The 21,375-nt window shown below is 41.0% G+C and overlaps 1 protein-coding gene and 1 long non-coding RNA gene across 4 annotated transcripts in view; one reads left to right on the forward strand and one right to left on the reverse strand.

Annotated features, from left to right (window-relative positions):
• The window catches only part of gatb (glutamyl-tRNA(Gln) amidotransferase, subunit B), a 63,142-nt gene extending 60,023 nt beyond the window's left edge, over window positions 1–3,119 (reverse strand). The window contains exons 1-2 of one of the 3 annotated variants that reach the window (XM_063046474.1): window positions 3,025–3,119; window positions 259–453 (exon numbers count right to left, since the gene is read on the reverse strand). In XM_063046474.1, the coding sequence (XP_062902544.1) occupies window positions 259–288 (30 nt within the window). In that variant the 5' untranslated portion in view covers window positions 289–453; window positions 3,025–3,119. Of the gene's footprint in view, window positions 1–258; window positions 454–2,991 lie in introns of all 3 variants that reach the window. The other 2 variants (XM_063046473.1, XM_063046476.1) reach the window with 2 other exon arrangements.
• Window positions 1–21,375, forward strand: part of LOC134345591 (uncharacterized) — a 54,261-nt gene that overhangs the window by 7,024 nt on the left and 25,862 nt on the right. The gene's annotated exons all lie outside the window — the stretch shown is intronic.

Here is a 21,375-nt window from a genome sequence, read left to right on the forward strand (position 1 = left end):
TAAAAATCTTAACCAAGGCATTACAGTTATGATGTACAGTTACACTGGTACATCAAAGACACCTCCTCCCATCCCATCCTGCTTCCAAGGACTGAAGTCCATTCTCCCAGCTTTTCCCTTTCTTCCAAATCAGTTCTGATACACCTGCAACTCTGTCATGTATTCCTGTCTTTCTAACTGGTTTTACCTCTACCATAGTTAACATGTCTTTCAACGTGTATTTTCTGTTCTTAACCTGATGAACGATGGGGTACTCACCTTCCATCCATCAGATACTGCTGCAGGCATATTACCCTCTTGCCTCTCCTGTCAGTGTTCTCAAGGGAATGTTCTGCTTGTGAATTCCCAGTTGCTCTTCTCTCGCCACTTATTTCTTTTGCATGATGTTCAAAAGTTCAAAGTAAATTTATTATCGAAGTACTTATGTTACCATATTCATGTTCTTGCATAGATCTACAGGAAAAATCAATACAATAGAATTTACAGGAAAAATCTGTACATAAAGACTGCCAGACAACCAATGTACAAAAGAAGAAAAATTGTACATATAAAATATTAATACTGAGAACATGAATTGTAAAGAGTCCTTGAAAGTGATTCTATAGGACACAGAATCAGTTCAGAGTTATGCTGTGTGAAGTTATCTGCGCCTGTTCAAAAGCCTGATGGTTGTAGGGTAATAAATGTTCCCAATCCTGGTGGTGTGGGGCCTGCCCAGTTGTGGTGGTAAGAAGAGAGCATGACCTAGATCGAGGGACTCTTTGATGATTGGTGCTACTTTCTTGTAGAAAAACCATGCTTTTTCCCTTTTTCCAATTCAGCTGAAAGGTCATCAACTTACGATGTTGACTCTTAAAAATATATTAAAAATAGTTAAATTTTAATTAAGTATTTTGCTAATTATTTTAAATAATTAATAAAATATTTTAAATATAGCGTATTTCAGATGATTGGAACACATCAGGACCAGTACATTTTGGCTCAATTAAGCGGCTGTCTCAATTAGCTGAAGTTTCATGGAATAGTTAAAAAGTATAAAAATGACAAGCTATAGTTTAACTAACTAACAATTTATCAAAGTTCAAAGTAAAACTTCTTATCAGAGTACATACTTGTCACCATATACAACCCTGAGATTATTTTTTTCCTTTTTTCTGCAGGGGTTACTTAGCAAACCTATAGAACAGTAACTGTAAACAGGATCAATGGACAGCAAACTATACAAATGCAGATATAAATATATAGCAATAAATAAAGTACAAAATAACAAGATAAAAGAGTCCTTAAATGTGAGTAGCTATCCCCTTTTGTTCAAGAGCCTGATGGTTGAGTGGTAGTAACTGTTCTTGAACCTGGTGCTGCGAGTCCTGAAACACCTGTACCTTCTACCTGATGGCAGCAGCGAGAAAAGAGCATGGCCTGGGTGGTGAGGATGTTTGATAATGGATGCTGCTTTTCTACAACAATGTTTCATGTAGATGTGCTCAACGGTTGGAAGGGTTTTACCCGAGATGTACTGGGCTGAATCCACTATCTTTTGTAGTATTTTCTGCTTAAGTGAAATACAGAACAAATTAGAACACTACTAATGCCTCTACAGTACTGTAAAATGGTGTATTAGTTCCTAATAGTTATCATAAGACCAAAAGATATAGGAGCAGAATTAGGCTATTTGGTCCATCGAGTCTGCTCTGCCATTTCACCATGGCTGATCCATTTCCCTCTCAGCCCCAATCTCCTAGCTTCTCGCCATAACCCTTCATGCCCTGACTATCAAGAACCTATCAACCACTGCCTTAAATATACCCAACAACCTGGCCTCCACAGCTGCCTGTGGCAACGAATTCCAATTCCACATGCTCTGCCCAAAGAAATTCCTCCTAATCTCTATTCTAAATGGATGTTCCTGTATTCTGACGGTGTGCCCTTCAGTCCTAGGCTCCCCACCATAGGAAACATCCTCTTCACATCCATTCTATCAAGGTCTTTCAACATTCAATAGGTTTCAATGAGATCTCCTCTCAGTCTTCTGAATTCCAGTGAGTACAGGCCCAGCCATCAATCCGTCCTCATATGGTAACCCTTTTATTCCCGGAATCATTCTCGTAAATCTCCTCTGAACCCTCTCCAATGTCAGCATATCCATTCTTAGATATGGGGCCCAAAACTGCTCACAATATTCAAAGTGAGGCCTTACCCTTATAAAGCCTCAACATTACATATATTCTGGTCCTCTTGAAATGAATGCTAACATTGAATTTGCCTTTCTCACCACCTGCAAATTAACCTTTAGTGAATCCTGCACAAGGACTCTCAAGTCCCTTTTCACCTTAGATTTTTGAATTTTCTTGCCATTTATAAAACAGTCTTCACTTTTATTTCTTCTACCAAAGTGCATGACCATACACTTCCCAACACTGTATTCTATCTGCAACTTCTTTGCCCATTTTCCTAATCTGTCTCAGTCCTACTGTAGTCTTGACACCATCTGCCTCTCTACCTATCTTTGTATCGTCTGCAAACTTGGCCACAAAAGCCACCAATTCCATCATCAAAATCATTGACATATAACATAAAAGGAAGGGATTTGTCAGATGGATTCAGCCAGTGTATGCTGCATGTTCTTATGACCTACTTGTTACGTAACCGGCAACAATGAATTTCATTGAGTCAGGTTATAAAAAAACAACCAAACATTTATTAAACACGGATAAACAATAAAAAACAAAAGAAAACCTTAACCGGAAGTTAACCGCTATGCAGCCGTTCAACAAATCGTCATTGATTCTTAAAGCGACAAATGCGAAAACAGTTCTTAAAGCGGTAAAGTCAAACACAGTTCTTAAAATGGTAAATTCAAAAGTCCAACAGATTTATACGTTCAATTGGGAGAGACTTCGCTGGAGAAGGATTTCTTCATAGACGCGACTTTCCTGTTGGTTCTGTCCAAAGGATTCACGATGAAGGAAATAAACAGTTAAAACAACTGACCTTAATTTCTAGAGAGCACCTTGCATGAACTACCTTGTTCTTTCGGCAGGAGTTATCTTCGATGCAGGTTGCTACTTCTTCAACGAAGACTCAATAAGGTTGATCCTTTATTAAACTGCCGAACATTCCCTTTTAAACCCGTGGTGAACATGTCATCACGTGGCCTCACATCGGTGGGAAAATTACATCAGGTGACCTCCGGACCATTACATCATTCTCACAAGGAAGTCACAAGATCTCTTTGAGGTATGTAACATACTAAATCAGTGCAAACGCGTAGTGCAGATAATTGACTGCTTTCAAACAATGTTTTGGGCAATTGCATCTGCCAAATCTTCATTTTTATTGCAACATTCAAGATGATTCAAATTCTTCATAATTTCTAGCTTTCTGAAGCAGTGAAATCATTTCCTTTTCACTCTGTTTCTGGCATTTCCAAACTCGAATGCTTGAAACTGTGGTGAGCAAGACAGTTTCACATTATCTGCTGCTTATTTCTTCCCAACTAACAGTGAGAAAAATCACTGCTTTTTGAAAACAAACACATGCAATTGATGCTATTTAAAAACTGTTTGCTTTAAGTACAGTGTAGTGTCAAATTGCCGCACAAGTGCACGTGACTGATGCTAATTAGAGCTCACCAGTCAGCTGTATTTTTTATATGACCAAGTGCGGCCTGAGGTCAGACACCTCCAGGGACCTGTGGACACAAATTCTCATCAGTGTGGCAAACTGAAGTGTAGCGGGAGACGGTACACTGGGACAGCAAAAAAGGCTGTCGAAGGTCTCTGCTCTTGGGAGAGTTCGTGCTCTCTTCCTCGGTGGTGAGCGAGAGTTTGCTGCTGATTCTCGAGTAAAACTCAAAATAACAAGGGAGACTTCAGTCTGTGACTGTAACATTGAAACAGCAACTGTCTCCCCTCTCCCTGTGGAGGGAGTGATATCTTTCTCTCCCTTGTTAGTGAGATTGAGAGCCTGAGGGTTGTTGAATTGTCGGAATGAACTGTTAGCTTTTGATGTACTGTAGACCATGGTCTCTCTTTGGGGGCTTTTTTTTCGCTCCCAAATGTGTATTGTAAACATTCTCTGATATTAAATGGAACCATTGAACCATTGAAATAAACAAAGGGAATCCTGGCTATCTTCTTGATTATTTCTGTTCTTCAAGAGTTGTCCAAGTAAGTGGCAGTCCCAATTAACCGATAGTCCAATTAACTGAAACCACTGTATTTAAAAATAAAACAAATATTTTTTTCTCTATAGCTGCTGCCTGACCTATGCAGTATTTCAGCATTTTCTGATTTTATTTTGGACATGCGGCATTGATTGATATTGTTACGTAACCGGCAACAATGAATATTAATCGAGACAGGTTTTATGAAAACAACCAAACATTTATTAAACACATATAAACGATAAGCGAAAAAAAACAAAGGAAAACTTTGACCGGAGGTTAAACAGGTACGCAGCCGTTCATCAACTCCACTCGGCTCTGGCTCTTAAAGCATTAAATGCGAAAACAGTTCTTAAAGTGATACAGTCAGATATAGTTCTTAAAGCAATAACTTCGAAAGTCCAACAGTTTTACACATTTAATTGGGAGACACTTCTCTGGAGAAAGATTTCTTCACCGACGCACTTTTACTGCTGGTTCCATCCACAGGATTCCCGATGCCGAAAATAAACAGTTTAAATCAACTGACCTTAAATTCCTTTAGAGAGAGCCTTTCTGCATGAACTCATTGCGCTATTGCAAGAGTTATCTCAATGCAGATTCTCTTCAACGAAGACTCAATAAGTTTGATCCTTTATCAAACTGCCAAACGATGCCGACTTCTCTCCATCCTTCACTTCGATGAATTCTTCACTCTCCCTTCAAAACTGTCGGAATTGAGTAAATTGGCACTTCCAGCCACAAATTTCCAATCCAAATACAATACCTTGTAAGAGAACACACCTTCCGTTTTAAAAATGAAACTGCGTCACAAAAACAAACACGCAACAGAAACGGAGGCACAGCACGTTCTACCTGGAAACCTACAAACTCAAAATCCCTGCTGCGTCACCTGAGTCGACCCTTATATAGTCACGGGGCACATGTCATCACGTGATTTCACAACGGCAGGAAAATCACATCAGGTGACCTCCAAAAGACCATTACATCATTCTCACAAAAAAAAACAGATCTCCTTGAGCATGTAACACCTCCCTCCAAAAAAACATTTTTGGTCTCTTGAAGAACAAAAATTTAACAATTTATACAAAAAAATATAAAGGTATAAAATTTACAAAATACACAATATATACAATCTTATCTTTCAGCCCTTTACAAACTAATGTACAGTAGGAGTGTTACAAATGATAAAATATCACTCTGAAAAAAACCAAATTTTCATTGTACATTTAACATCTAGACAAACAGTCAGCCATCACATTATCTTCACCCTTGATACGAGTGATCAAAATATTGTACTCCTGTAACATTAAACTGGATTATTAAATTGGAGTTTAATTTCCTTAACCGCTCTTCCTTAACAGTCACAGTAGCAACCTCTCTCTCATAACAAGGTTTTATCATATTTATATGACACAGCTGTGTTGTCTTTCTCCGATCTGGGGTTTTTAACCACATAATTCACCTCATTTACTTTAGATTTAATCTCATAAGGACCATGGAATTTGGTTTGTAATGGGTTTGTTTGCACTGGGAGAAGAACCAACACCGTATCTCCAGGCTTAAATGACCTCATCCTATCTTCCTTATCATACCACGTTTTCATCTTCTCTTGAGCTAACTTTAAATTTTCCTTGGCTAAACTACAAGCTTTGTACAATCTCTCTTTAAATTTCAAAACATAATCTAACAAACTAGTGTGTACTTCTTTATTAATCCACTGTTCCTTCAACAAAGCCAAAGGTCCTCGAATTCTATGTCCAAACACAAATTCAAAAGGACTAAAACCTAATGATTCCTGTACTGCCTCCCTTACTGCAAAAAGTAGTAAATGTATGCCTTCATCCCAATCCTTTTCATTTTCTACACAATATGTCCTAATCATAGTTTTTAGTGTAGAATGAAATCTCTCCAAAGCTCCTTGTGATTCTAGATGATAGGCTGAGGAAATAATCTGCTTTGCTCCCAGTTTATAAACTATCTGCTGAAACAACCCAGACATAAAATTACTTCCTTGATCTGATTGTATTTCCTTAGGCAACCCAAAATAAGTGAAGAATTTTATAAGAGCCTTTGTCACAGTTTTGGCTGTTATATTCCTAAGAGGTATTGCCTCTGGAAACCTAGATGCTGTGCACATAATAGTTAATAAATATTGATGTCCAGTTTTAGATTTTAGCAAAGGACCTACACAGTCTACAATGATTTTTGAAAATGGCTCACCAAATACAGGAATTGATTGCAGTGGAGCCACTGGAGTAACCTGATTAGGTTTACCAACAATTTGACATGTATGACACATTCTACAAAATGTTGCCACATCTTGTCTTAAACTAGGCCAATAAAAAGGTTTAGAAACTTTGTTCATAGTTTTCTTTACCCTTAAATGACCACCCAAAGGAATACTATGAGCCATAGTCAAAATCTCATTTCGGTAAATTTTAGGAACAACAACCTGATGATTAACTTCCCATTCCTCACTAGCAGGAATTGTAGGTGATCTCCACTTTCTCATTAATACCCCCTTTTCAAAATAATATCCAAATGGTACTTTTCCAATTTCACTATCTGGAAGAGCTTGTTCTTTTAATTTAACTATCTCAGGATCCCTACCCTGCTCTGCTATCATCTCCTTCCGAGATAAAGACAAATCTTCCTGATCAGACTTACCACCAGAATCCTGATCAAATAAGGTAGGTAAGAAAGTTTCTGATACATGCTCAAAATTCAAATCTTGATTTGAACTGTCATGGGTAACAACCACATCCTTTACATCAGTCTTTTTAGCCATAGCTCTTGTTACAACACAGGAAGAATCTGTGTTAGAATCCCTCTGTGGTTCCTCAGAATTTGAATTTATTGTCAAATGCACTTCAGGAAAAACTTGTCCACCTGCTAAATCATTCCCTAACAAAAGAGAAATATCATTCACAGGTAAACTGGATTGTAGTCCTACTTTAACAACCCCTGTAACTAATCCTGACCTTAAATTTACTCTATGTAAATGTATTGGCATAAGGGCACTCCCTACTCCTCTTATATAATTTACCTCACCAGTGTCAGACTCATCACTAAACCTTAACACACTATCTAATATTAGTGATTGTGAAGCTCCAGTATCTCTAAGGATCCTTATCGGTACTGCATTAGATCCTTCTTTCAAGGATACAAATCCTTCTGTTATAAAAGCCTCATATCCCTTCTTAACTTGATCAGGCTCTGACACATATTGATTAATATTTTCTAAACCCCGTGGTTTTACAGGTTTTCCAATATGCTGCACACAAGCATCTGGGGCCACTTCTTGCTCTTTCCGTTTCAATCCGAAGCAGTTAGCTACTACATGTCCAGGTTTCTTACAATAATTACAAATAATACCAAAATGTCTTTCCTTCACAGGTCTCCCTTCATCCTTACTTTTCTCACTAACTTCAAATTTAATTTCCGATTTACCTTGACTCTCTGTGCTAGTTTTCCTTCTAAAAAATTTATCTGGAGAAATTTTTTTTCTAGGTAAAAAAAATTACCTAGAATTTTTTTTTTAGGTAAAATTCTACCTAATTTTAGAATTAGGTAGAATTCTAAAATTCTACCTAATTTAGAATTAAAACATACTAATGTTTACTGCTGGTTCCATCCACAGGAATCTCGATGCTGAAAATAAACAGTTTAAATCAACTGATCTTAAATTCCTTTTGAGAGAGAGCCTTTGTGCATGAACTCATTGCGCTATTGCAAGAGTTATCTCAATGCAGCTTCTCTTCAACAAAGTCTCAATAAGGTCGATCCTTTATTAAACTGCCAAACGATGCCGACTTCTCTCCATCCTTCACTTCGATGAATTCTTCACTCTCCCTTCAAAACTGTCGGAATTGAGTAAATTGGCACTTCCAGCCACAAATTTCCAATCCAAATACAATACCTTGTAAGAGAACGCACCTTCCGTTTTAAAAAATGAAACTGCGTCACAAAAACAAACACGCAACAGAAACGGAGGCACAACACGTTCTACCTGGAAATCTACAAACTCAAAAACCTACTGCGTCACCTGGGTCGACCCTTATATAGTCACGGGGCACATGTCATCACGTGATTTCACATTGGCGGGAAAATCTCATCAGGTGACCTCCAAAAGACCATTACATCATTCTCACAAAAAAAACCAAATCTCCTTGAGCATGTAACAATATAGATGAGCCTAATGCATGCCTCACTCTCAAACATCCATCATAATCATTGAAATGTGATCAACATAAAGAAATTGGGTTTGACTTTTACCCTCCCGTGCTCTAGGATGTTGAGGACAGTTAATACTCATAGAAAAGGAAGAAATGAAAGTGAAGGATACCACAAAAGCCCCATTAAAAAATGTACTTACCTATTTCTTCTGTGGTATCTGAAACCACAGATCTGTGTTTGTTTTAACTTTTCTAAATTATTATTCCAGCCATAGTTCAGAATTCCCTGAAATTCCAGTACAGTATTTTGTAACAGTTGAATTTTATCTAGGTAGGTGAGATACTCTATCTGTTAACAGTCTCAATTTCAGACATTTGTAAGCAGGCATGAAAAATGCTGCTATCTGCAGTTGCATCTCCCACAGCAATGGATGAGTTTAAAAAATTGTGTCGAAATAACAGATCGTTTTGGCTACTGTATGAAAAGGAAAATAGAAACCAGTTATAGTTAGAGGGTAGAGTAAACTTTAAACAGAAGACAGATGACTTTCCTAAGAGAGGTTGGTTTTTACATTCACATTGTAATCCTGACAAAGCAATGGGACATCTGAATTTCAATTATCCAGTTGACAACCAATACACAGACTACATAGAACATAGCTGGCTGGAGTATTGTGATGTATCAGGTGATTTATTTTTGACAATTTTTTTCAATTTCCTAATACCGTCCAACATAAAGCAAAAGTTGACGTGACAATCTGTTTCTTACAGGTCCTCCCCAACTTACAAGCATATGGCTTATAATATGTCCTAGCATTTGGGAGAATGGTAAGATAGATTTTCCAGCTGCTGTAGATTAGTATGTGTCTTTTGCCATTTGAGAATTCAGTTCACAGCCGCATTGCCAATAGTTCATAGGAATGGAACCTGATATGCTTTGTACCTCCATAAACTTAGTGAAAGAATAACACAGGACCCTGGGAATAAACATTGGTACTTCATTTTTGCTTCTTAGTGAGGCACTGACATATGAACTGATGGTGTAATGACATATGCCATTCACATACTTTTACATACAGTATAGCCCATAATGAATGGGTAAACAACAAAGAATGCTTAATTAAACAATATATTTACAATATTACTGAAATATTAAATACACAACAGAACCCTGCCGTAACCAGGTAAGGAGCTGTACTTAATATTCAAGGATTACAGAAAGTCTTCTTTTCCTACCGAAATGTCTGCTCTGCCTCTAATAGGTCCTTTCTTCAAGTAACTAGGTAGATATCAGGATTCACAATAATATGAGGACTTTCCTGGGTGTTCCTGTTTTGTATTGTAGCAAAAATTCAAAGTACAAAGTAAATTTATTATCAAAGTACATATATGTCACATATGCCCTTTTCTCACTGTTACCATCAGGAAGGAGGTACAGAAGCCTGAAGGCACACACTCAGCAATTCAGGAACAGCTTCTTCCCCTCTGCCATCTGATTCCTAAATGGACATTGAACCCTTGAACACTACCTCACTTTTTTTAATATAATATTTCTGTTTTTGCACACTTTTAAAATCTATTCAATATACGTAATTGATTTACTTGTTTATTTATTATTATGATGCTTTATTTTATTTATTATTATTTTTTTTCTCTCTGCTAGATTATGTATTGCATTGAACTGCTGCTGCTAAGTTAACAAATTTCACGTCATGTGCCAGTGATAATAAACCTGATTGTGAATCTGAGATTCATTTTTATTTATTTACCATTACCACTCTGCTGAATTATACCCATGAGACCATTAACCCACTAACCCCCGTGTTTTTGGAATGTGGGAGGAAACCGGAGTATCCAGAGGAAATCCACGCAGTCACAGAGATAACGTACAAACTCCTCATAGACAGTAGTGGAAATTGAATCCCGATCGCTGGCACTGAAGCAGCATTACGGTATCAACTAAACTGCAGTGTCACCCCAGAGGAAAACAAAGAAATATAATAGAATTAACTAAAAACTACGAAGACTGACAAACAACCAATGTGTAAAAGAAGACAAGCTACATCTTCTTTAAGAAAATAAGTAAACAATTAAATAAATAAATAACACTGAGCGCATGAGTTGAAGAGTCCCTGAAAGTGATTCCATAGGTTGTAGAATCAATTCAGAGTTGAGGCGAGTGAATTTATCCATGCCTGTTCAGAAGCTTAATGGCCGTAGAGTAATAACTGTTCCTGAACCTGGTGCTGTGGGACCTGAGGCTTCTGTCCCTCCTTCCTGATGGCAGCAGCGAGAAGAGGGTATGGCCTGGATGGTGAGTGTGCAGGATGATAGATGCTGCTCTCTTGTGGCAGCGCTTTTTTTTAGATGTGCTTAGTAGTGTGGAGAGCTTCGCCTGTGATGGACTGGGCTGTATCCACCACTTTTTGTAGACTTTTCCATTCTTGGGCATTGCTGTTTCCATACCAAGTTGTGATGCACCTAGTCAGGGGACTCTCCACAGTGCATCTATAGAAGTTTGTTGAAGTTTTAGATGAGATGCCGAAGCTGTGCAAACTTCCAAGAAAGTAGAGGCACTAACATGCCTTCCTTGTAATAGCACTTACGTGCTGGACCCAGAACAGATCCTCCTTGATAACACCAAGGCGTTTAGTCACTGACCCTCTTCCCCAATGAGGACTGGCTCATGGACCTCCCACCAATGTAGTAAGTAAATAATCAGCTCTTTGGTTTTGTTGATGTTGAGTGAGAGGTGGTTGTTTTGGCACTATTTGGCATTGGAGATGTACTTAGTCACATAGTGGTAGGTATAAAGCGAGTAGCACAGGGGGCTAAGCACAGAGCCTTGTTATACCCCTATGTTGATGGAGATTGTGGAGGGGATGTTGCCAATCTGCCCTGACTGGAGTCTGCAAGTGAGGAAATCGGACCTGGGTCTTAGAGCTTAGTGATTAGTTTCAAGGGATGATGGTATTGAATGCTGAGCTGAAGTCTATGAAGAGCATCCTGATGAATGTAACTTCATTGTCCAGATGTCCCAGGGTTGAGTGAAGAGCCAATGAAATGGCATTTGCCAACGATCTATTGTGACGGTAGACAAATTGGATCAGATCCAAGTTATTCCTCAGGCAGGAGTTGATACGTTTCATGAGCAACCTCTCAAAGTACTTCATCATAGTGGATGTAAGTGCTGCTGGATGATAGTCATTCAGGTGGGTCACCACGTTCTTCTTGGTAACATCCAAAATAGATATATTTTCTAAATCTTGTCATCATCTTAAGTCACTTATGGGGTTGGGAGCGATAATAAATCAGTCATGATTGAATGGCAGAGCAGGCTGAATGGGCTGAATGATTTAATTCTGCTCCTCTGTCTTATTTTCTTATGGTGTGATAAATATCATCTGAACCATCAAATGAGATTAATGGTGCATGATTACTTTGCCATTGTCCAGGATAGTCCATGTAACTAATCAATGCAACTGTATGACAGAATTAAAGCCAAAGTTTGGTTTTGCAAAGTCATTAAGTGGGATAGTCTGCTCCACATTTTTGCATCAGCACTTAAAGCTCCAGAGAAACATCAGAGCAAGCATTTCCTTTCATGATGAAGAATCTGAACGATACTCTGATTTCCTACTGTAAATAATAAACAGAATTTTTATTTTAAGCCAGTTTGGAATCTGTGTGCAAATTACGCTTGAATTGAAGTAGAGTTAAGTGATTTTTTGATTCCCTTTAAAATGTTAGGTGCATGTATAAATCATCAGGCCTTTCCTGAACTCATTTTAAGTATTAAAAGTGAACTTATATTTCCAGTAATACGTAAGAATACAGTACCTAAAATAATATATTGTTCACTTTTCTGCTTCCTTTTATGAGAGTAGATTCACAACATGCACATCATCAATTCATAGCCTAGTTTTTGTGAGCAAGTGCTCAGGACTGCTTTCTCCACCACAAACTCAGACTGGAAAACTTCCAGATTTATTGACAATGAGATAAACTCCATTCCAGTAAAATAATATTTTTGCCAATTTACAAAAAACATTTGATTTTACCTTGCACAAATCATTCACTTTATGCCAAATAATGTTTGATTATTCTTGCCAGTTCAGTGGATAGGAAGTTAATTTTGATTTGATCAATAGTATAAATGTTATGTTTTGTAACTTCAAAACATTAAACTAGTTCAAAGAAAGACATGGGAATACAGGTCTTGTTTGAGTTTACCTGAAGTGAGTGTGAACATATCACAACACATGAAATTAATGTATTTTACATATAACCAATAATTATTTATTTAAATGAACATGAATGTTCAATTAAACAATATAGGCATAGTTTTAAGGTGCTTAGAAGTAGTTTCAGAGGGGATGTCAGGGGTAAGTTTTTCACGCAGAGATTGGTGGGTGCGTGGAATGCACTGCTGACGACAGTAGTGGAGGCAAGTACATTAGGGTCTTTTAAGAGACTCTTAGATAGGTACATGGAGCGTAGAAAAATAGAGGGCTATGCAGTAGGGTAATTCTGGGCAGTTTCTAGAGTAGGTTACATAGTCGGCATAACATTGTGGGCCAAAGGGCCTGTAATGTGCTTTAGATTTTTATGTTCTATGTTAATATATACGCAAGATTACTCAAATACTATTGAATTATTAAATACACAACACTCCTCCCTGTTTAGCTATAAGCTCCAACTCAATAGAGAATGCATCTGAACTATATACACAGTATATTATATAATATAAATGCTATATACAGACATTAACAGCATATAAGACCATGGATCTGTGCCTGGAAAGTCTTCACTCTCCAGGGCGCAGGCCTGGGCAAGGTTGTATGGAAGACCAGCAGTTGCCCATGCTGCAAGTCTCCCCTCTCCACGACACCAATGTTGTCCAAGTGAAGGGCATTAGGACCCATACAGCTTGGCACCAGTGTTGTCGCAGAACAATGTGTGATTAAGTGCCTTGCTCAGGGACACAACGCGTTCCCTCGGCTGGGGCTCGATCTCAAGACCTTCTGGTCATTAGTCCAATGCCTTAACCACTTGGCCACGTGGCAAAGTAAATTTCAAATTGTCCCATTCAGGCCTAAAGACTTAATTGCTGTGGAAGATTTCTTACTGATGTGTGATTAAATCATTCCTGACAACGGGGATCACTCTGCTTGGCAGGAGAGACATGTGGCTGTGAAACAGTCTCAGGTTCTGCCTCCTCTGTGGAGGTTGTAGGAGTGGACTCTGAGACTGCAAGAAGTGGTTCTGACAGCTAAGGATACTTCCTTTTCTCTCTCCAGATCTACTTTGATCCCTTTCTTTTACTTCTCATGTTCCTTCTGTCTTTCACACCTTTCACATTCTTTCTCTCCATCACTTCCCTCCTATCTCTTCTTCTAATTTGTGCATCTTGATCTTGGGAAGGTCCATTTAGTTGACCGGAGTATTCTCTTATCAATCCTTCTATTGCTCCCCTTATGATCTGACCTCTCCTCTTGGTTTCCTCATCCACAAAAAGATTTGAGGAATCCTCTGTCTTCACATCTCTACTGACTCCTTTCCTTTTGGCCTTTCATTCATCCAGCTAGGCTTTGGTCTTTCCCCCTCCTGTCTTCTCCTATCACTTTGGATCTCCCCCTCCCCCTTCCACTTTCAAATCTCTTACTAGCTCTTCCTTCAGTTAGTCCTGGCGAAGGGTCTCGGCCTGAAATGCTGACTGCACCTCTTCCTAGAGATGCTGCCTGGCCTGCTGCGTTCACCACCAACTTTGATGTGTGTTGCTTGAATTTCCAGCATCTGCAGAATTCCTCGTATCTGGTCTTTGCATCTACTTTTACAAGTAGCTTTCTGTCTCCCAATTGAAGTTCATGCAATTACCTTAATACACACAGGGTTCTTTATATTCACAGAAACTGAATGCTTGCAACTTTCTTGAAACTCCTTGAACTCTCCACCAGCTGAAAACCAAGCTGCATTTCGAAAGTAACTGCATAGCTTTCTCAGATATGTTGCCTACATAAACTTACTGCTTTCATCACGTTCATGATTCCTCTGAGCAACAGGAACCTTTCTTGATCCAATATGCTTTCCAGACAGTGGCACAGAGGTTGGTGCCAACACCCATTTGTCCTCTGTTGGGCAATGGTTCATGATGTTCGGCATAGTTCGAGATAGTTGTGGCATCATCCAGTATCTTTCTTAATTTGTTTTCAGATGGTTTCATTGCGGAGGATGTGGCATGCAATTGGTGGATGGATCTCCAATCAAGTTATAGTCTCAACTAATCACATCCCCACAATGCTGGTCCTTCTGTTTTTACCACATACAAGCTAAATGTGGCTTGTTGGTTGTTGTATTTCACTGTTACAAATTTCATTCCCACAGGAGTTATCTTATCTCCAGGATAAGTTCTTAGTTGAATATCTGCAGGCTTCAGTTTGGTATCTTTGAAATGCCGTTCAAAATCATTTTGTGGAATGACTAAAACAGATGAGCTATTGTTGAATTTCATTTTAATTAATTTGCCATTCACTTCTGGTGTAAGCCATATTGCTTGACTATTGTTAATATTCACACTGTAAATCTCAGGGCTACACAATCCTGTGTCTCTCTTATCATTATCAGGTTTTTCATCAACAGCATGAAGATGTCTTTTAGAAACTGCAGCTTGAACTTTCACCTTTTCTCTTCTCAGTGCAGTCCATTTATTTTTGTCTGCCCGACATGCTCTTTGTATGTAACCTACTTTGTTGTATTTTCAACAAGTTTCACATTTATTTGGTGTATGTGACCCCTGCCACAGCAGTGACACAATTTGTTTGGCCATATCAATTTCAGTTTAGATGATGCAATTTTGTTCACATCCACTTTCATTCCTGACTGCCACTCAATTGCGTCTCTGTCTGCAGTTTCCATTGATTCAGCTATTTGCACTGTTCAAATGAGCATTTAGGAGCTGTGTTCAAATGCTTTCTTGTAAGATCTCACAAACTAAATGAACTCTTAGTGTATCGTTAAGCCCATTGCTGAACTGACAATGCTCAGACAATCGCTTCAATTCAGCCACGTAAGCTGAAATATACTCCTTTTTGATTCTGCTTATGAAACCTAAAGCATTCTGCAATCAACAATGTCTTTGGTTCTAAGTGTTACTTGGACAATATCATCAAATCTAATTTCTCATGGTTTGGTTGGAGCAGTCAAACTTCAAAGCAAATTGTATGCCTTTATACCTAATACACTTAGCAAAATTGGCACTTGCTTCTCATTATTTCATTTGCTTTAAAATACAGTTCCAATAGTACAGTATACATGAGCCAGTTAGTCATTGTGTAATCAAACTTATTAATTTTTCTGATGTACCCAGCCATTTCTGATTTTTTTAAATGATTATTATCACCCAGTACACACTCTTTATGAACCTGTGAGTTCTTCTGTTTTCTGACGTTTGAAAAAAATACTTGGTCGTATCTTCCCTTCCGAAGACTGTCTCTGCACATACTGGGCTGTTCCACTGTTCCTCTTGCTGCACCTTTTTTAGTTCAAATGACTTGCTCCGCTTTAGACGGTCAGTAGCCATCTTGGGTTTGTTTTAAAAATGCCTCGTCGACAATTATTGTTTTGTATCTTCAAAACATTAAACTAGTTCAAAGAAAGACACAGAGTCCTGGGATATGGGTGTAGATTGAGTTTACTTTAAGCAAGGTCTGCATGTAGTATGATGACATATGCAATTAACGTATTTTTACATATAACCCATAATTAATTATTTAAATGAACATGAATGTTTAATCAAACAATATATTTAGAAACTTACCTGAACACTACTGAAATATTAAATGCACAGCAATTTCTATATACATTTTGTTGTAATGTGAACATTATTAAAAGTAAGTTAATACTAATTAGGATAATGGGGGGGGGTGAGTTTCACTTCCATTCTTTTTACTTCTGGTGTGCTTTGTATATAGTGTTCCCGCCATGCCGTACGGGTTGTAAAAGCCTCTGTATATACATAACGGTTTTGACGTTCGAGATAAATTTGTTTCTTTGGGCATGAGGTTGTCGAGTGTGCGTTTTTTAAGGTAGAAGTTACCACATATTTTTGGTGACGAGGTGAACTGGTTTTGTGGACGTGTCAGCACGTTTCGAACGGGAGCAGCAGCGCTGATAAGGGCCTCACGTTCAGATGGCTACGTTTGGGACTATCGTTGAATTTGTGGAGGTAACGGAGGACTGGCTAGAGTATGAGGAAAGGTTGGGACACTTTTTCTGTGCTAATGGAATTACTGAGGAGGCTAAGAAGCGCTCAGTTCTCCTGAGTCTGTGTCGGGCAAAGACTTACAAGCTAATAAGGAATTTAGTCACACCGCGGAAACTGGGGGACATTCCATATGACGAACTGGTCAAGCTCGTGGGGAACCACTACAATCCGAAACCTTCTGTGATGGTCCAATGGTGTAAGTTTCACAGCCGTTTCAGGAAGCCAGGTCAATCTGTTGCCAATTTCATGGCTGAGCTTCGGCAGCTGTCGGAGCATTGTGATTTCGGAGCGGTGTTGGAAGACATGCTCCGTGATCGATTGGTATGCGGCATTAATAATGACGGCATACAACACCGCCTGTTAGGGGAAACCCCACCACTGACTTTCAAGAGAGCCTTAGAGATTGCCCAAGGCATGGAGGTGGCTGCTAATAATGTCAAGGATATGCAGAAAGGACATGGGGGGTCACAGTCAGCGGCAGTGCACCAAGTCAGGAGGGAGACTGGAAAATGGGCAAAGCGGGTGGAATGTTTCCGGTGCGGGGGGACACACTATGCAAATGATTGCAAATTCAAAAACACTGTCTGCCATGCTTGTAGCAAAAAGAAACATGTAACTAAAAAGTGCAGAAGTTCAAAGGGTAAAGTTAAGCCTGGGCAGGGGAACGCTCAACAGGGTCAGGCAGCCACACACCATCTAGAAGAAGCAGATGAAGAGGCAGTGTGTGCCTACAACATGTTTGCAGTGGAAGCAGATGAGGAACCACCTGAACCATATTATGTCACAGTCACTGTCAGGGGAAAGGGCATTAAGTTTGAGATTGATTCAGGGGCTACTGCATTGGTCATTAGTGAGGAGACCTACAGGAGGACATGGGAGTCCAACCTGCCTCCCATTAGACCATCAAGGCTCAAATTTAGAACCAATATGGAGCAGCCCATACCTCATTTATGGGTGTTATATGTGGACATTTCAGCCGGGGGTTAGAAGTCTGAAGCCAGGCTAGTGATAGCTAAGGGCAGGGGGCCCAGTCTTTTGGGACGTGATTGGCTTCACAAAATCCAGCTAAGCTGGCATGAAATTAAGTATGCCCACACGACGGTGGACGTTCTGCAGCGGTACAGTGACGTTTTCAAAGACGAGCTGGGCACACTGAAGGGTGTGACGGTGAAACTCCATGTTGATCCTGAGGCTACACCACGTTTTTTTAAGCCCAGGTCGGTGCCCTGTGCCATGAAAGGCAAAGTCGAGGAGGAGCTGGAATGTCTACAGAGGGTGGGCATCATTAAGCCCGTCCAGTGGGCGGCTTCCATTGTTCCAGTTTTGAAGGCAGACAAAATGGTGAGGATATGTGGGCATTATTAGTTTACGGTGAATCAGGTCTCTAGGCTGGAGGAGTACCCATTGCCACGGGTGGATGACCTGTTTGCGACCCTGTCAGGGGGTAAGCTGTTCACAAAGCTGGACATGAGCCGTGCCTACCAACAGCTGCTGCTCAACGAGGATTCAAAGGAGTACGTCACAATTAATACGCACAGGGGATTATTCAAGTACAATCGCCTGGCGTTTGGAGTGGGGTCCAGCCCTGCCATTTTCCAAAGGACGATGGACACTTTGCTGCAGGGGATTCCGCACACAGCAGTGTACCTTGATGGTATTTTGATCACGGGGGCTACAGAGGTGGAGCATCTGGCTAATTTAGAACGGGTGCTGAAGAGGCTCTCAGACGCAGGTCTGCAGTTGAAATGTGGAAAATGTGTGTTCCTGGCACTGAGTGTGACTTACCTGAGACACAAGATCGCAGCTGAGGGGCTTTGCCCTGTGGAGGACAAAGTGAGTGTTATTAAGGAGGCCCCAAGCCCTAAGACCATCACGGAATTCATATCATTTTTGGGCAGGGTGAATTATTACGGCAAGTTTCTTCCTGACCTCTCAAGGATTTTGACCCCACTGTATAAGCTGCTTCACAATGACACTAAGTGGCAGTGGGGTGAAGAGCAGGAGAAAGCTTTCAAGGAAATGATAGAACTCCTCCACTCAGTGAAGCTGCTTGTTCACTATGACCCAGACAAGGGGATCACCCTTGCATGCAATGCCTCGCCCTATGGAGTCGGGGCAGGTCTCTCACATGTAATGGAGGACCGTTCAGAGAAGCCTATTGGTTTTGCTTCACATACCCTGACAGCTGCTGAGAAGGGATATTCACAGCTAGACGAAGAAGGTCCGGCCATTGTTTTTGCGGTCAAACGCTTTCATCAGTACCTTTATGGACGCATATTTACAATTTATGTGGACCATAAACCACTGACGAGCCTGTTCAGTGAGACTGCGTTTGTAGATGCATCCCACCGCTAGCCTCAGCCAGGATACAGCATTGGGCTCTTACATTGTCAGCCTACCAGTATACTTTAGTGTACAGAGCGGGTGGGGATAATGCAAACGCCAATATACTGAGTCAACTACCTTTACCTGAGACACCTGTTACTACATATGTGGCTCCAGAGACTGTGTTTTCATTGGAGAGGCTGTCAGAGACACCTGTAAAGGCGACCCAGATCAAGCAATGGACAGAGAGGGACCCAGTCCTGTCCCAAGTCAAGACTTTTCTTTTACAAGGTTGGCCCAGAGTCATGGAAGGAGAGGAACTGAGGCCTTATGCCAAACACAAGACAGAACTCAGTCGGCAGGATGGCTGCATTTTCTGGGGGGGCGGTGAGGGTCATTGTGCCTCCCCCTGGCCGTTCAGAGATTGTGGAAGAAATTCATGAGACTCACCCAGGAGTGTCTCGAATGAAAAGCCTTGCAAGATCCCACATTTGGTGGCCAAGAATGGATCAGGATCTGGAGAACAAGGTAAAATCATGCAAGCAATGTCAGACTAATCAGAATACGCCACCACCAGCTCCTTTGCATCCATGGGAGTGGCCACACTACCCCTGTCTAGGCTACATTTGGACTTTGCTGGCCCTTTTATGGGGTAGATGTTTCTTGTAATGGTAGGTGCGCATTCTAAATGGATCAAAGCTCACATCATGAGCAACATCACAGCCCCCTCAACCATAGACAAACTCAGGCAAGTGTTTGCAGTCCACGGGTTGCCTGACCTTCTGGTCACTGATAATGGCCCGACTTTCACCAGTGAGCTGTTCAGTGAGTTCATGCAGCAGAATGGCATTCACCACATTCAGACGGCCCCTTTCCACCCAGCCTCCAATGGTTTGGCTGAGCGGGCTGTTCAGACAGTGAAGGAAGGCCTGAAGTGGATGACAGGGGACTCTCTTAGCATTCGGCCTTCACGTTTCCTGTTTAAATACCGTCTCACGCCACAGACTATGACTGCCCGCACTCCAGCAGAGATGCTGATGGGGCGTAGGCCCAAGTCAAGATTGAACCTACTGAGCCCAGACATGAAGGCAAAACTGGAGAGAAAGCAGGAAAAGCAGAAGGAGGGACATGATCAACATGCCCGAGAGAGACAGTTAAAACTAGATGACAATGTCTATGTGAGAAACAATCAGCTATGGGGTTATTCTTAAGCAGAGTGGTCCCATCTGCTATGTTGTTAAGCTGACTAATGGGCGTGTTTTCCGCAGACATCAGGACCATGTGAGCCTGCGTCATGATACTGGCTCAGAGGCAGACAGTTCCATGGAGTTTCCATTTGTGAGACAGACTATGGTGGAAGCATGTCCTCCAGTGACTTTGCCAGAGGGCAAGACGCTGGCAGAGGGGTCAGGGCCCCCTGAAGTGGGTGGACATTCTCATGCAGACACACAGACCCCTCTCATGCCCCCAACACCAGACCCAGCCAAAACACCATCACCAGCGGTGCCTGCTAGGTCACCGGGCGTAGTGCGCAGATCACAGTGCACTCGTAAACCTCCTGACAGACTGAATCTTTGACGGGACAGTTTTTTTTGTTGTTGTTGTTGTTAGATTGAATGTTGAATTTTGGCAGTTTATCTCTACAGTTACTTCAGCACTAACTTTCATCTGTAATCTTCATCTGTTACCTTCACCTGCTACCTCGCCTGCGTCCTCGCCTGTATCACCGTCTAGTTCAACTGCTGGAGTGAGATCGGAGTCTTGCCACGCCAAGATAAGGAACTATCTATCGTTGAGCTTGGAGCTGTCTCTTTGTGTCCCTGTGTTTAGTGTCTGTGTCAAAGAAGAGTCCCGGCCCTAGGTCCTGTTCACAAGGAGGGGTCCTGACTCTGTGTTCTGTGTTCCGGTGCTCAAGTCCAAGGCTCTGTGTTCCTGTGTACCTGTGTTCCAAGACCAAGTCCAGGCGCCATGTTCTAGTCCTGTCCAAATCTGAGCTTTGTATCCTCATCCAGTTCTGGTGCCTCGCCCAGCCCGGTGCTAGCATACCTCGTCCTCTCCTGTAACCACGTCCTGTCCTTGCCAAGATCCTAGTCCTGAGTCCTCGCCAAGGTCCGGGATTCGAGCCCGAGTCAAGACCCAGGTTCTGGGTCCCTGTCCAGTCTCTGGCTCGGAATCCTAGCCCAGGATCCTAGTTCCAAGTTTCTTGTCCTGGTCCCACTTTCCTAGTCTTAGTCCTAGCCCAGGGCCGGTGTTCTTGTCTCATCCAGGGCCTGTGTCCATGTCCAGCGTTGTTCCTTCCTGACTCCCTTTGCTTTCTTGATAAACCTTGTCCTGTCCCTAGTACTTCAGTGTCTGTGTCTTGCACTTGGGTCTGTTCCCAACACTGCCTTATGACAAATGATGCTATATGACATTGCCCTGTCAACAATCGAGGGCGTGGAGAG

Source organism: Mobula hypostoma, chromosome 4 (assembly GCF_963921235.1).
Source record: "Mobula hypostoma chromosome 4, sMobHyp1.1, whole genome shotgun sequence".
Taxonomy (NCBI): Eukaryota; Metazoa; Chordata; class Chondrichthyes; order Myliobatiformes; family Myliobatidae; genus Mobula; species Mobula hypostoma.